Here is a 12,834-nt window from a genome sequence, read left to right on the forward strand (position 1 = left end):
ATGGAAATACGCCATTACCGTGAAATATGTTATGACGAGTATATAGTTCGGGTATCACATACTTTTGATTTAATAAATCTATATCCTTATGGATTCTTCTTTGTTTTTAGCTTTCTAGTATGTGGCTCAGTATTGTTGAAGTTCAAAATATTTGGGTTGTTGCATCTATTTGTTGAATTGTTGTTATAGGGCAGCTTAATTATATGTATCTACTTCCAAATATAACGTAGTATTATATTTTACACGTTTGATTGTTTTTATGGACAAGTCACAGAAAAATTAGTCACATTAATCATTTGAAGCAGCCGTGAAAAATGTAACACATGAGACATACAGTATAGTCGTCTAATAAATCGTCAATGAAAACATGACATTTGTCACAAACTAACGAAACATAGGCCTGCATTTTTAACTCTCCCATTGTTCCTCAGACAGGCTCAAATAAGTATAAAAACATAAATTATGTATATATATGATATATTTTGTTTTATTAACATTGATACATTTCAACATAATCAATTTCCATAGCAACATCATCCCCGTGCCAAGTTGGTAGCCAATTCCCTCTACCATTCCAGAAATCTTGTGGTTCAGTAGGTGAATTGTTGTTCCAAGGTTTAGCAGTATCATAATGCCAGCCGTCAGGGAAAAATCCATTTGTTCCAGCAATTGCAACGTTTAGAATCAAATAAAACTACAAAAAAACACGAAATTTTAATGTCTCTTTGAAACGAAGATCCATTCGAACTATGACTATCAACAGTAAGGAAAGACAGTCATCAGTAAAAGTAATTTTTTCTTTTTCAAATCTTTAAAATAAAATATAGAATCAAAATATTTAATATGACAAAGCATTATGCTGTCAGGAATGTACTCAAAATTTGAAGAGCTAATTTAAAGCAGTGGGAAACGAACCACATGTATTTGAATGAGCATTTTCAATACATATTAATTCATCAAGAAAAGAGACAGGAATAATTAATGTGCCACTTAGGTTAATAGGTACTGGAAACCGTAATGTCAGTTGTTTAAGATTTACCGGTCTATTAGACTTATCTTATGATTCTTTCTGCGAATAAATGAGAATAAATGACTTCATTAGATGAGTAAAAATTTGTATTAAAATAAGTGCATTTCATATATATTTCCTTTGTTCAACTCATCTATGTCATTTGAATATGTAAGACATGTATTTATTCATATTTTAGCGTTAAATTGACAAGATAATGATCTCATTAACTAACCGATGACTGATCTAGATCTGACAGTTTTCTGTAAGACATGATAAAGACAGAAAATGCTAAAACTTTATTTTGTTATAATATGGATGTCATGGACAAAACTTAGCAAAGAAAAAATGACAAACCTGTTGATCAAATGGTGCCGCGTTTATACCACTGCCCCATATATTACCACCACTAAAATGACCTTTTTGCCAGAAACTTTGATGTATAGGAACATGCATCATTGGGCGACCGTCAACAGATACACTACCAATAAAATATACGCTAATTAATGTCCATTCATAAATAAATGCTTAAATTGTTTAACGGTTAAAAGTTATTACAAAAATTATGGGTTATTTTATCAAATATGTATCAAATATCAGCAACAAATGTCCTTTATATGTTAGGTTATCTTCGCAAGTATTTGTTTGTCTTGTTGGTCTTACTGCGGTTTAACTGAGATAAAATCTACATAAATTGTTTACGAATAACAAAAATATTTTTTTCATGATTGTCATTAATATTATAACATTAATATAAAGTACAAAATCACAGTTTTCAAAAATAAGAAAGAAGAATATATACCGGATATCAGTAGGCGTCCAGTCAAGACGGTACAGATGTAAGCTATGGCTCCAATCACCCTGTCTATTAAACAAACAAAAGTAAAGAACAACAAAAAATAAACAAACTTTTCATACAAAAAATTCTATCTAATAAATATAATACACCCTGTGTATCTAATACAATGCAAATTAAGTAAAACATTAGCAAAAAAGTCTGTTTTTAAAACTCTCCTGAAAGCACTTACCATATTTTTTTATTTCATTTAAAACTGCATTAGCGTTGAACTCGATTAAATATCATATAAAATAGTATTATGTGTAGAATTATGTACTTGTAATTCATTTATGTTATCACTATAGCAAGTCTATACTTCCCATGATTCTCTGTAACATGTATTCCCGCCTAAATGTATGCAGCTACAGCGCACTTGGAATTAGTAAATTAAACAGTCAAGACACACTTTGTGTTAGTTGTTTATACAATGACTTAGATGTCATTATAATATTATAGACTATTGTCTATACAAAGTACCAAATATTACATGGTGTCAGAAGTAATTTGGACATAAACAATACTATGTTTTAATATATATTGGATTAAATACTGTTCAATATTTGTTATGATGGATAATTAATTATGGACTAATTAATTAACTTAAAAAAATGGAAGGAATTGTACCGCCATCTATGAGATGGGACGACACCAATTTACCAGAGGCATTTGAAAAATTTGTACGACATGCAAATTTAGTATTTAGTGGACCTCTAGCAGACAAACCAGAAAAGGAAAAAGTGTCATACCTACTTTTGTGGCTTGGTGATAAAGGCCGTGACATACGTCATTCTTGGACAGACATAACGGAGGAAAACGCAAAGAAGCTAGATACATTCTATGAAAAATTTAGAAACTATCTGAGACCAACTCTAAATCCAATTTTTGCCAGATACCAGTTCTTCAACGAAATCCAAAAAGACGAATCAATAGACTCATTTGTAACAAGATTAAGACTTAAAGCTAAAGATTGTGATTTTCCAAATTTAAATGAGATGTTACGTGACAGGATTGTATTTGGGACAAATTCGAACAAAATTAGAGAGAAATTAATAAATCAAGGAAAGGACTTAACCTTAGGAAAAGCTATTCAAATCTGTCAAAATTATGAATACTCCAGGGAGCAAATGAAATAAATGAGCCGCGATGACGTACATGCTGTAACAAACAGACGTGAGTACAGACACCGTGCACCAGCCGCACGTGCAGGAGTTGGTAAAAGTAGACAGAAACAGTCGAGAAATGGAAAACCCAAGAAGTCGGCAGTCAGTGGTAAAAAATGTGACAAATGTGGTTATGAACATAATGACAGAGAGTGCCCATCAAAAGGAAAAAAATGTGACAAATGTGGAAAATTAAATCATTTCAAGAGTGTATGCCGTCCAAAAACAGTGCATGACATTGAGGCAAATACGGATTATGATAGTTCCGAAAATTCTGATGTTGATTTCTATGTAAATACGTAAATAATTCTTTATCTCAAAAAGATCAAGCATTTGCCACTTTAAGCATAGGTCCAAATTGTACCAACATCTTATTTAAAATTGACACAGGAAGTAAGTTTAATATCTTGTCAGAATCAAAATTCAAACACCTGGGTATTAAGTACCCCTTAGAACCCTCAAGTGCAAAGCTTTCGTCATATACTGGCAACCGCCTTAAGGTCAAAGGTACAATAAGGTTAAAAGTAACCTGTAAACAAGTCACTATGCCTATTACATTTTATGTTGTAGAAACTACATCCCACTCCTGTTATCCCTCCAGGCATCCACTGACCTAAATTTAATCAAGATTGTTTACTCATTAGATAGCCAGGAAATATCTCCTGAGACTGGCTACAAGCCCTCTATTCTCAATGAATTTAAACCTGTATTTGATGGTATTGGTTTAATGTCAGGTGAAGTTAAATTACATTTGAAGCCCGACTCTATACCAGTCGTAAACCCACCACGACGGGTTCCTGTCGCATTAAAAGAGAAATTACGAGAGGAACTTGATCGGATGGAAAAGCTGGAAATAATTGACAAGGTCAAAAATCCAACTGAATGGGTTAACAATCTAGTGATTGTAGAGAAACCCAAAACTAAAATCTTAGGGTATGTCTAGATCTCAAGGCACTAAATGAAGCCCTGTTCAGACCTCATTACCCTATGAGAACTTTCGAAGAAGTTACTTCGCAACTAACAGGTGCAAAGTATTTCTCAGTACTTGACGCCACGAGTGGTTACTGGAGCGTGAAATTGGATGAAACTTCATCATATTACACAACCTTTAACACACCATTTGGTAGGTATCGTTTTAAACGATTACCTTTTGGACTTATATGTTCACAGGACATATTTCAATAGAAACTTGACGAAGCCTTCGAAAGATTACCAGGCGTGACTGGAATCGTTGACGACATTTTGGTATACGGACAGACAAAGGACGAGCATGACTCAAATTTGAGACAGGTCTTGAAACGTGCACAAACATGTGGTGTTAAATTCAATCCTGTGTAATGTGTAAATTGTGTACAAATGTGTAATTGGAGTTACACAAGTATCCTATTTTGGTCATATTCTATCTGAAACTGGTTTGAAGCCCGATCCTCAAAAGATCAGTGCTATCACTGAAATGCAACCGCCCAATAATAAGGCTGAGCTACAAACATACTTAGGAATGTGCACATACATGTCAAAATTTTCATCAAAATTACACAGCCCCTATGCGTGCATTACTTGAGAAAGATGTAGAATTTGAGTCGAAAGATGCACAAAATAAGGCATTTCAGGAAGTCAAAACTATTCTGTCTTCTGCCCCAGTTCTTGCATACTATGATCATACGAAGCCAATTACTATACAATGTGATGCTTCGATGGCTGGGGTAGGTAGTGTTTTGTTCCAGGACGGAAAGCCCGTAGCCTATGCTTCAAAAACCCTGACAAAAGCTGAAATAAACTATAGCCAAATAGAGAAAGAAATGTTAAGTATAGTTTTTTCATGCAAGCGTTTTCATCAGTATATTTACGGTAATAGTAAAGTAATTACTGTAGAATCTGATCACAAGCCTATCTCATCTATCTCATCTATTTGGAAAAAAAGCATTATGCAATGCAAGTCCAAGGTTACAACGAATGTTGTTACAGTTGCACAAAAATAAATGATTTGAATATTATCCATGTCCCAGGCAAAGATATCCCTGTAGGAGACCTCTTGTCTCGAAAAATCTTTTTTGTCCAGCAACATATTCCTGAATTATCAGCAGATCTTGACCTACATATTTCACACAATGTATCCAGCATAGCTGTGAGCGACCAAAAATTAGAACATGTCAAGCAAGCAATTAGCAAAATGATTCACAATGTCATGCTAACAGATACAATTTTTAAGTGGTTGGCCGGAATCTAGAGCAAATTGTCCCGCCAAAATCCTAGATTCTTGGAATCACAGAGATGATTGTCCGTTGGAAAAGACCTAATTTTCAGAGGTCCAGAAATTACTCATACCTCTTTGCACTTAGGCAGGCGAAATGATAAACGGCTGTTCATTGTAGGCCATTATGGGCGTTGATAAATCTTCAACGAGCCCGCTGATATAATGTTTTGGCCCGAAATGAGTTCAAGACATTACCGACTATGTACTGAAATGTTGATATTTGTTTGAAACACAGAAATTCAAACATAAAAGGATCCTTTAAAAAGTCCCCTATCCCCGACAGGACCATGGGCAGGTTAGTGGGCACAGCACGTGTTTCACATGGGAAAAATGATGGACTATTTTAAGTCACAGTTGACTATTTCAGTAGCATACTTTGAAGTTGACCTACTGACTTTTAGCAGCAAAAGTGTTTCTATAATTAAGAAAACTCAAGGTTATTCCTTTTCAAGGTTTATGCATACCTGAAAAGTTGATATCAGACAATGCTCTTATTACGTAAGTGAAACGTTTAAGTCATTTGGGAAGTGAGTGGAATTTTAGTCAGGTGACAAAGCCAGTCCACTTTACAGTCAAGTAAACGGACTTGTAGAGAAAACAGGTCCCAAAACAATAAAACGGGCTATTTAGAAAAGCCAAAGGGACAGTTAAAACAGACCCTTAATGAGTTTTTTAGATACAGAACAACCCCCTTGAAATGGTGGAAAATTCTCCATCACAATTTATTAATGGGCAGACGACTTTACGGAAGTTTTTGCCCCTTTAAACATTTGAACAACTTATGCCACATGAAAATTGACCATAAAGATGTACGTATGAAACTAAAACAGAATAATGTACAAAAAAGAAGTACTTATGACCGACAGTCAAAACCTTTAAAAGTCTTGACGGAACAGGTGACACAGTCAGAGTACAATTTTGACTAAACAATGTAAAAAAGGGGACAGTAGTTGCACAAACAGGCTGACAGCATCATATGTTGTAAGAACTAATGACGGTGGGTATTTACCGCCGAAACAGGAAAATTCTTACATTAAAAACTAAAGATCAGAATGACCCCTGTTTACCCCTTGAAAATCTTCCAGCTGTTAAAATTGATTCGGATAAACTGGTCAATTTTTCCCCACAAGTAACCTCACAAAAATCTGATAAAAGTTTACCAGTAGTAAAAATCAGTTTAATCTCTACACCACAAGGTCAGGAGTCGGCAATGTTATCCCCAAACAAATACCTCAGCAACCCAGTGTGGCCAAGTGAAACTGATCTTATGAGATAAAGTAATTATTTATCAGAAAAATGTAGCTGAGAATTCGGGAAAAATGAAAAGGCATTCGGACAGTATTTAAACTAAACATTGACCGATATTTTATTTTAGACATGTTCATATGTATTTTATTTACATTATTAAAAATGTAGACCCTTATACTTGTTAACATCTTCATAATTATTAATGTATAATGACCTGTCTTCCTTAATAATTCCATTTATTGTTATGATTTATCTAACTTTATAAGTTAAGAAATTTTTAGGCATACATATAATTCAATTATGTTTTAATTACAAAACAATGGAGATGTAGGAATTAGTGTACTTTGTTAATTCATTTATGTTATCGACTATAGCAAGTCTATACTTCCCATGATTCTCTGTAACATGTATTCCCGCCTAAATTGTATGCGCTTACAGCCGCACTTGAATTAGTAAAATTAAACAGTCAAGACACACTTTGTGTTAGTTGTTTATACAATGACTTAGATGTCATTATAATATTATAGACTATTGTCTATACAAAGTACCAAATATTACATTATGGTTATGATGAAATTACATTCAGGTTCAAGAAACATTAAGGAGAAATAACATGATTTATTATTTACGTCAAGAGAAGTATTTTTCATCAAATGTCGAGGAAAATAGTCATGGGTAACATTAATTGATGATATTTCAGTTGCAAGATTTTAATTACTCTTAATGAACCGAGAACTATTAACGTACAGAACACCGTGTGTTAGTGAGTATTTATTTTGACCAGCGTCAGGTCCCCAGTGCAGTGTTGCTCCTACCTCGGTAACTCCGTGGTTACCATTAGCAATTGTATTTCCTTCAAAATATATCATATAATTGCATTATGTATAAACATGTTCCAAACATGTTATGTTTTAAAATAATTTTTTAACATAACGATTAAAAAAGATAAATAATTATAACAGTTATAATAAGGTTTTCAAAATCTTTACTAGCGTAAATTATCAAGATAAACTCTTGTTCTATGATAAGTGACATTACTTTACATAATACAAAAATAAGAAAGTAAGCTTTATATTTATCGCTATGAATAACTCATTTCTATAGAAAAGGGAGAAATAAACCGTTACTAATTTCATATGTTCTTCAATTAATTTACTCGACAAAGCACAACATTATAACTATTGCAGTTTTTTTCCTTACTAACTTAAACGCCAGATGATAGTTGATATAAATAGTCAGAAAATAGCTGCAGAACTATTTGGTTCGGTATGTTTAAATCGATTTAATTCAGGGCTTCAATTTGCATAAATTGACGACGAGAGCAATCATATAATATGACCATACCCCTACTCTCCATGATATCAATTTCTCCTGATCGTGGCCATGCACCGTAATGACTGCTTCTTGGCAACATCCATATAGCTATCGTGTATATAATGAATTTTTATTAATACATTTTTAATTCCATAAGATAATTTTACGTTATCAATTTGTCGTACATATACTCATAAGTTTTGTTTCGTTGAGTTTCTAATAAAACAAATGAAAAACAGAGTTCAACAAGGAAAGGCGACATTCTAACGCAGCCCCATACAAAATACCGTAAGTAACACAGAAACACCGGTATGGAATCCGGAATACAGAAAAGGGCACGTGCACTGATACTGTAAATACTGTAAAGTTCATATACAGACATTTCCAGATTTCTGGTGTAGGACAACACTGGGTTTCCCTTCGTGCATTACTTCAGGCGGATGCCTGAGTGGAGACATCGGCCATCATCAAGATAGATGGTTAGCTTGTTTGTATGATTATATTGACAGTTTAAATACATGTATAATAATAGTTTATAAATCAGAAGAAATGTATTCAATATATGAACAAAATGTTTTAAATTTTTAACGGAGTAAAATATTATATTCAAAATTTTATAGTTGATTATTACAGACATAAACTAAACGTATACATTTTAGAATTTTCTTATTTGCTTCCTTCTACTGATCATTATGGAATGAAAATAATAACTATAAAAAAAAGGACACAACAGCGGATGAATATAATTAAACAATTGCGTATAATACCTGGCCATATCCAATCCCCTCTCGGGATTCTTGCCATGACCTCGACAACACCAAATCTGATGTTTGCTTTTGACTGTATTTTTCCGGACATGACAGGAGGCAAAATGCCATCTCTACCGTTTCTGTAGCAACCATAGCGGTCAGCATTTGTACAATATCCATACATTTCTTTACAATAAAGTACAGACATGTCACTTTGTATAAACACTGCTTAGCAAATATGCGAAATGTAAATTAAACACATCTTTAATTAGGTAAACATATTCAAGCTGCATCTTTCTCTGATACAAGTTTATTCGGAGTATTCAAGTAAGGTGGCCTTAAGATCTGCGGTTCTTGAATAATCAGCTTAATTTGTTATCATGAAAAGGGCAAAACGCCCATTCATAAGTTAAATGATATCTTATCTGAGGTGATATTGACACTACATATACATATAATATTGTTTGGTTTTGATACTAACGTTTCAAGTCCATAACCCCAGTGTGTAATAATGCTTCGTTATAGTTTGGGTGGTCCGTGGTAAGAGTCTGAAAATGTCATGTTATTTATTGTTACGTGATCTTAAACACAATTATTCTTTTGAGCTTAATAAGCATCTTAGAAAAAACATCGCAGGGGTAAGGAAGGTTAAAAAAGACAGGGATTGAAACATTATTAAACTTAATTTATCTGAAATACAAAGTGAAAGTGTCAGTCTATAAAAATGATAACATTTTTTTTTATTAAATAAACGTGTATAATTATATTCAAATATACTAGTACAACTTTCATTTCTCTGAGGATTATTTTACCATTATTTTAATTTGATAAGATCTATACAGAAAATGAATTTTAGTATAAAATATTGATGAATTTTCATACACTTTTACAACTATAAAACTAACTTACTGGCTTTATAAAAAGATGGCCGTTCCTTGTGAATACGTTTCTTGTATCCGGAACATATGCTTGCACTTCCCAGTTCTGAAAAAAGAAGAAATGTTTTCATTTTCATAATAATCTATGTCGATAAATAACATCAGTATTAAATGTTAAAATATGCTATATTATCAATAATGTTGTTTATTTGTTGTTGTTTTTTGCTTTTGTTTTTTTGTGTGTGTGTGTGTGTGTTTTTTTTTTTTGCATAAAGAATTGAACATTAGAAGGTGAATGATGTAATTATTATTTACTAATAGATGAAATGATAACAATGCTGTGGTTTTAGTCAAAATTATTTGCTTACATAACCTCCGTACATGGAAACTTCAAAGTCCCAATTGCCTGTATTTAAAGGTCCATCGAAATCGTCACGGAGAACACGGGTACATGACCTTTCAACTCGGCTTGGTGGAGAAATAACTAAACCGGATTCCTCTAAAATGTAAAAATATACGAGGGGTGTTTTGAAATAAAAGCAAATTCAATTAAATTCTAAAAGACTCATAAAGTGTGAATTATATATTTCTGAATAAATGAATGAATATGCTAAATCTCTCGAAAGCTCTCGATATAAGTCGGCTCGGGGGATGTCCAGTATCCTGGCGGTATACCATGTAAAGACGAAAAAAGTTCTTTTACAATGAATTTAAAGAATTACATTGTGTATACTAGCAAAACGAGAGTAGGTTTTTCTGAATAAAGTAAGTGTATATTCTAAAATTTAAGTAAAAAAATGGTTTACAGGGTAAGTTATATTGATGCTCAAAAACCTCTCGTATGCCATTTCTAAGAAATATATTTCATTGCTAAAACGGAATCACATTATCTTTACTCAACTGATATAAGGTATCAACTCCTCAGTTAACTTCTATTTCTTTTTTATATATGTTTATTTGCTTACCTGCTCAATTTATGTAACGAATTTGTGTAATGTTGAATTTGGAACAGTCAATTTAAAGTTTAAAGCATTTAAATATCAAAATTAAAAGACAGGGCTACCAATAGTACAGATCCTGGTAAGACAAAAAGGATGACCAATCACTTTCATTTTCAACAAATTAATAGTTAAATGGTGTTGAGTTTGTGACATTTGTTTGTACTCCTGGTTCTTTTTTAAATAATGTTTTGATCTGATTCCAATCTTATTTCATTTCTAGAGCTTATATCTACTTAAAACGTATTTGTTTTTAATCTGAATCACTGTTTAGATGGAAATTGGAGGAAAACTAATCTGTTTCACGATGAAACGGTCCATTCGCGAACTGGGAAATGCCGCCACAGCTACATTTCAAACACAAATATAACAACTTTACGTTTTCTGGAAACATTAAACAAATCTACATGGCATAGCATTCACCGAATTTCGATATTTGGTGCAGAGTTTACAAAATATTTGAAAAATGAAACCACTTGACACTTGAGTTTAGCGACATGCACTAGCTCGGAAGTAGCGATAGAGCGATTTACCGTATACCTCCGAAAGAGGTAGCTCAATCGTTGACCAGGCGTGACAATGTCTAAATCGTAACTACACGACGTGACCTCATGATAAAAATATCTTTTAAGTTTGTACAAAACTTGACCTACACCACTGATTGAGTGGATTTTTATATAATTGATAAGATAAAGATACAGCTAGGATTAAAATTTGTATAAAATATTATTTTTTCTACATATAAACCTGGTTGTAAGTTTCCTTTGGATACAACAGTTTTGCCCTCAATTTCCCAAACGATGGTATATTCAATTTTGCTTTGACCGTCGAATGCTGCATTATGGTTGCGATGATACCAGCGTCCGTCGGCTGAATTAGAGACAAAATCAACATGAATTCGTCGGACTTAACAATACGAGATTTAATAAAACGTACCAAAATTAACATCATGAGAACATAACAAGGAATAACTGGCTAAAATCATGTATTATACTTACATTTATTATATTTTAGTTATCGACAAACGTCAATGATTATTATAGTTAAACATACACATTAGAATTAATTTCTACTCATTTTTTATTCAAGGTTAACAATATCTTATAAAATTATTGGGAATGAACTTGATACATATATTTGATCAACCTTCAGTCGTAGGCTTCATTTTCTTAAACATGTTAAATAACATCATTGTCAAAAAAAAAAAAAAAAAAATAAGTACTAGCTATACAAATTTAACATACCTCCTTGATGAAAAGGTCCTTGGTGCGTTCTGCCCTTGATAGTGTACATTACGTCATACACCTTCATTCCCGGAGCTCCTATATATAAGTACATCATTTAGGGGGCATATTATCAATTCAAATGCTTGGATTTTAGTCAAAAACAAATTAAAGTACTTTAAAATTCCACAGAAAGTCAAGCATCATCTTATATGACATTGTCGGTACTTAACATTCACAGGCAAAAATAAATAATGTCAAAATACATCAACAATGGCAATCGCATTAACATTTTAATTAAATGCACATTTTGAATATTTTCACAAATACAAAAGATACGATCAGCTATAGACATCAAAGTAGCCTTAAGCGTCTTTAATTTTAAAGAAATTATTTAAACTGTTTTTTCAAGCCTGAAAGTGAATTGGTAAGAACTTTCACTTTCAAAATGAAAAGCAGATATGAGATAAATAAAAGAAGATTTAAAAAAAAACAATAGATTTTTTTTTAAATTACCTACCATCTACTGAAATCTCCACATCTCCAGAAGCAAGATGCGCTAGTTTTGGGCGAGGAACATTCGCGGGAAATACCGACACTATTAGGCAAAGGAAGCACGTGATAATCATGACCCAAGTTTTTGTCGCTGCGTTTGCAGACGGTTTGTAATTAACGTACAAGAGAATGGAGTTTTATATGAAAAATCTTATCAGTGAAATTGATAGCGTGCCTTTTATGTCAGAATTGAGGATATAGTCCCTGCTATAAAGAACATTTATACAAACTTTGCACCAATTATAGTTTGACCTCAAATTTCATAAAATTTTGCACATCTAGCTTAAAATTTAAACACTTGTCTAGTATTCTAGAGTAGTTGTTTTTGTTGTTGTTGTTGTTTTTTAATTCTTTTTTTTTTTTTGGGGGTAGTATTTATTTATTTATTTATTTATTTATTTATTATTTCAGAAATATTAATATGGACGATACAAACTGCTATTAAGTTGCTATACATGTATAATGTATACACACCTAAACGATAATAGTTTCATCAAATTTATTCAAGTTATATTATATATAAGTTCGTTTTTGAAACAAACTAAGAACAATCAGCCAACGTTAATTTACCGTTTCTCGTTTCTGGTTATTTCTCATACCTGCGAGAT

At 32.5% G+C, this 12,834-nt stretch overlaps 1 protein-coding gene across 1 annotated transcript; it reads right to left on the minus strand.

Annotated features, from left to right (window-relative positions):
• Positions 1-460: 460 nt before the first annotated feature.
• LOC132722964 (beta-1,3-glucan-binding protein-like) lies at positions 461-12,307 on the minus strand. The gene is made up of 12 exons (XM_060707586.1): positions 12,192-12,307; positions 11,693-11,770; positions 11,196-11,318; positions 9,819-9,949; positions 9,482-9,556; positions 9,054-9,120; positions 8,591-8,758; positions 7,854-7,931; positions 7,257-7,362; positions 1,812-1,874; positions 1,367-1,490; positions 461-694 (listed from the first exon to the last, which is right to left on the minus strand). Exons 1-12 carry the CDS (start codon positions 12,298-12,300, stop codon positions 491-493), a joined length of 1,326 nt encoding a protein of 441 aa, XP_060563569.1. The 5' UTR covers positions 12,301-12,307; the 3' UTR covers positions 461-490.
• Between the last annotated feature and the right edge of the window lie 527 nt (positions 12,308-12,834).

Source organism: Ruditapes philippinarum, unplaced genomic scaffold, assembly GCF_026571515.1.
Source record: "Ruditapes philippinarum isolate M1 unplaced genomic scaffold, ASM2657151v2 ctg3188_1_1_1_1, whole genome shotgun sequence".
In the NCBI taxonomy this organism is placed as follows: Eukaryota; Metazoa; Mollusca; class Bivalvia; order Venerida; family Veneridae; genus Ruditapes; species Ruditapes philippinarum.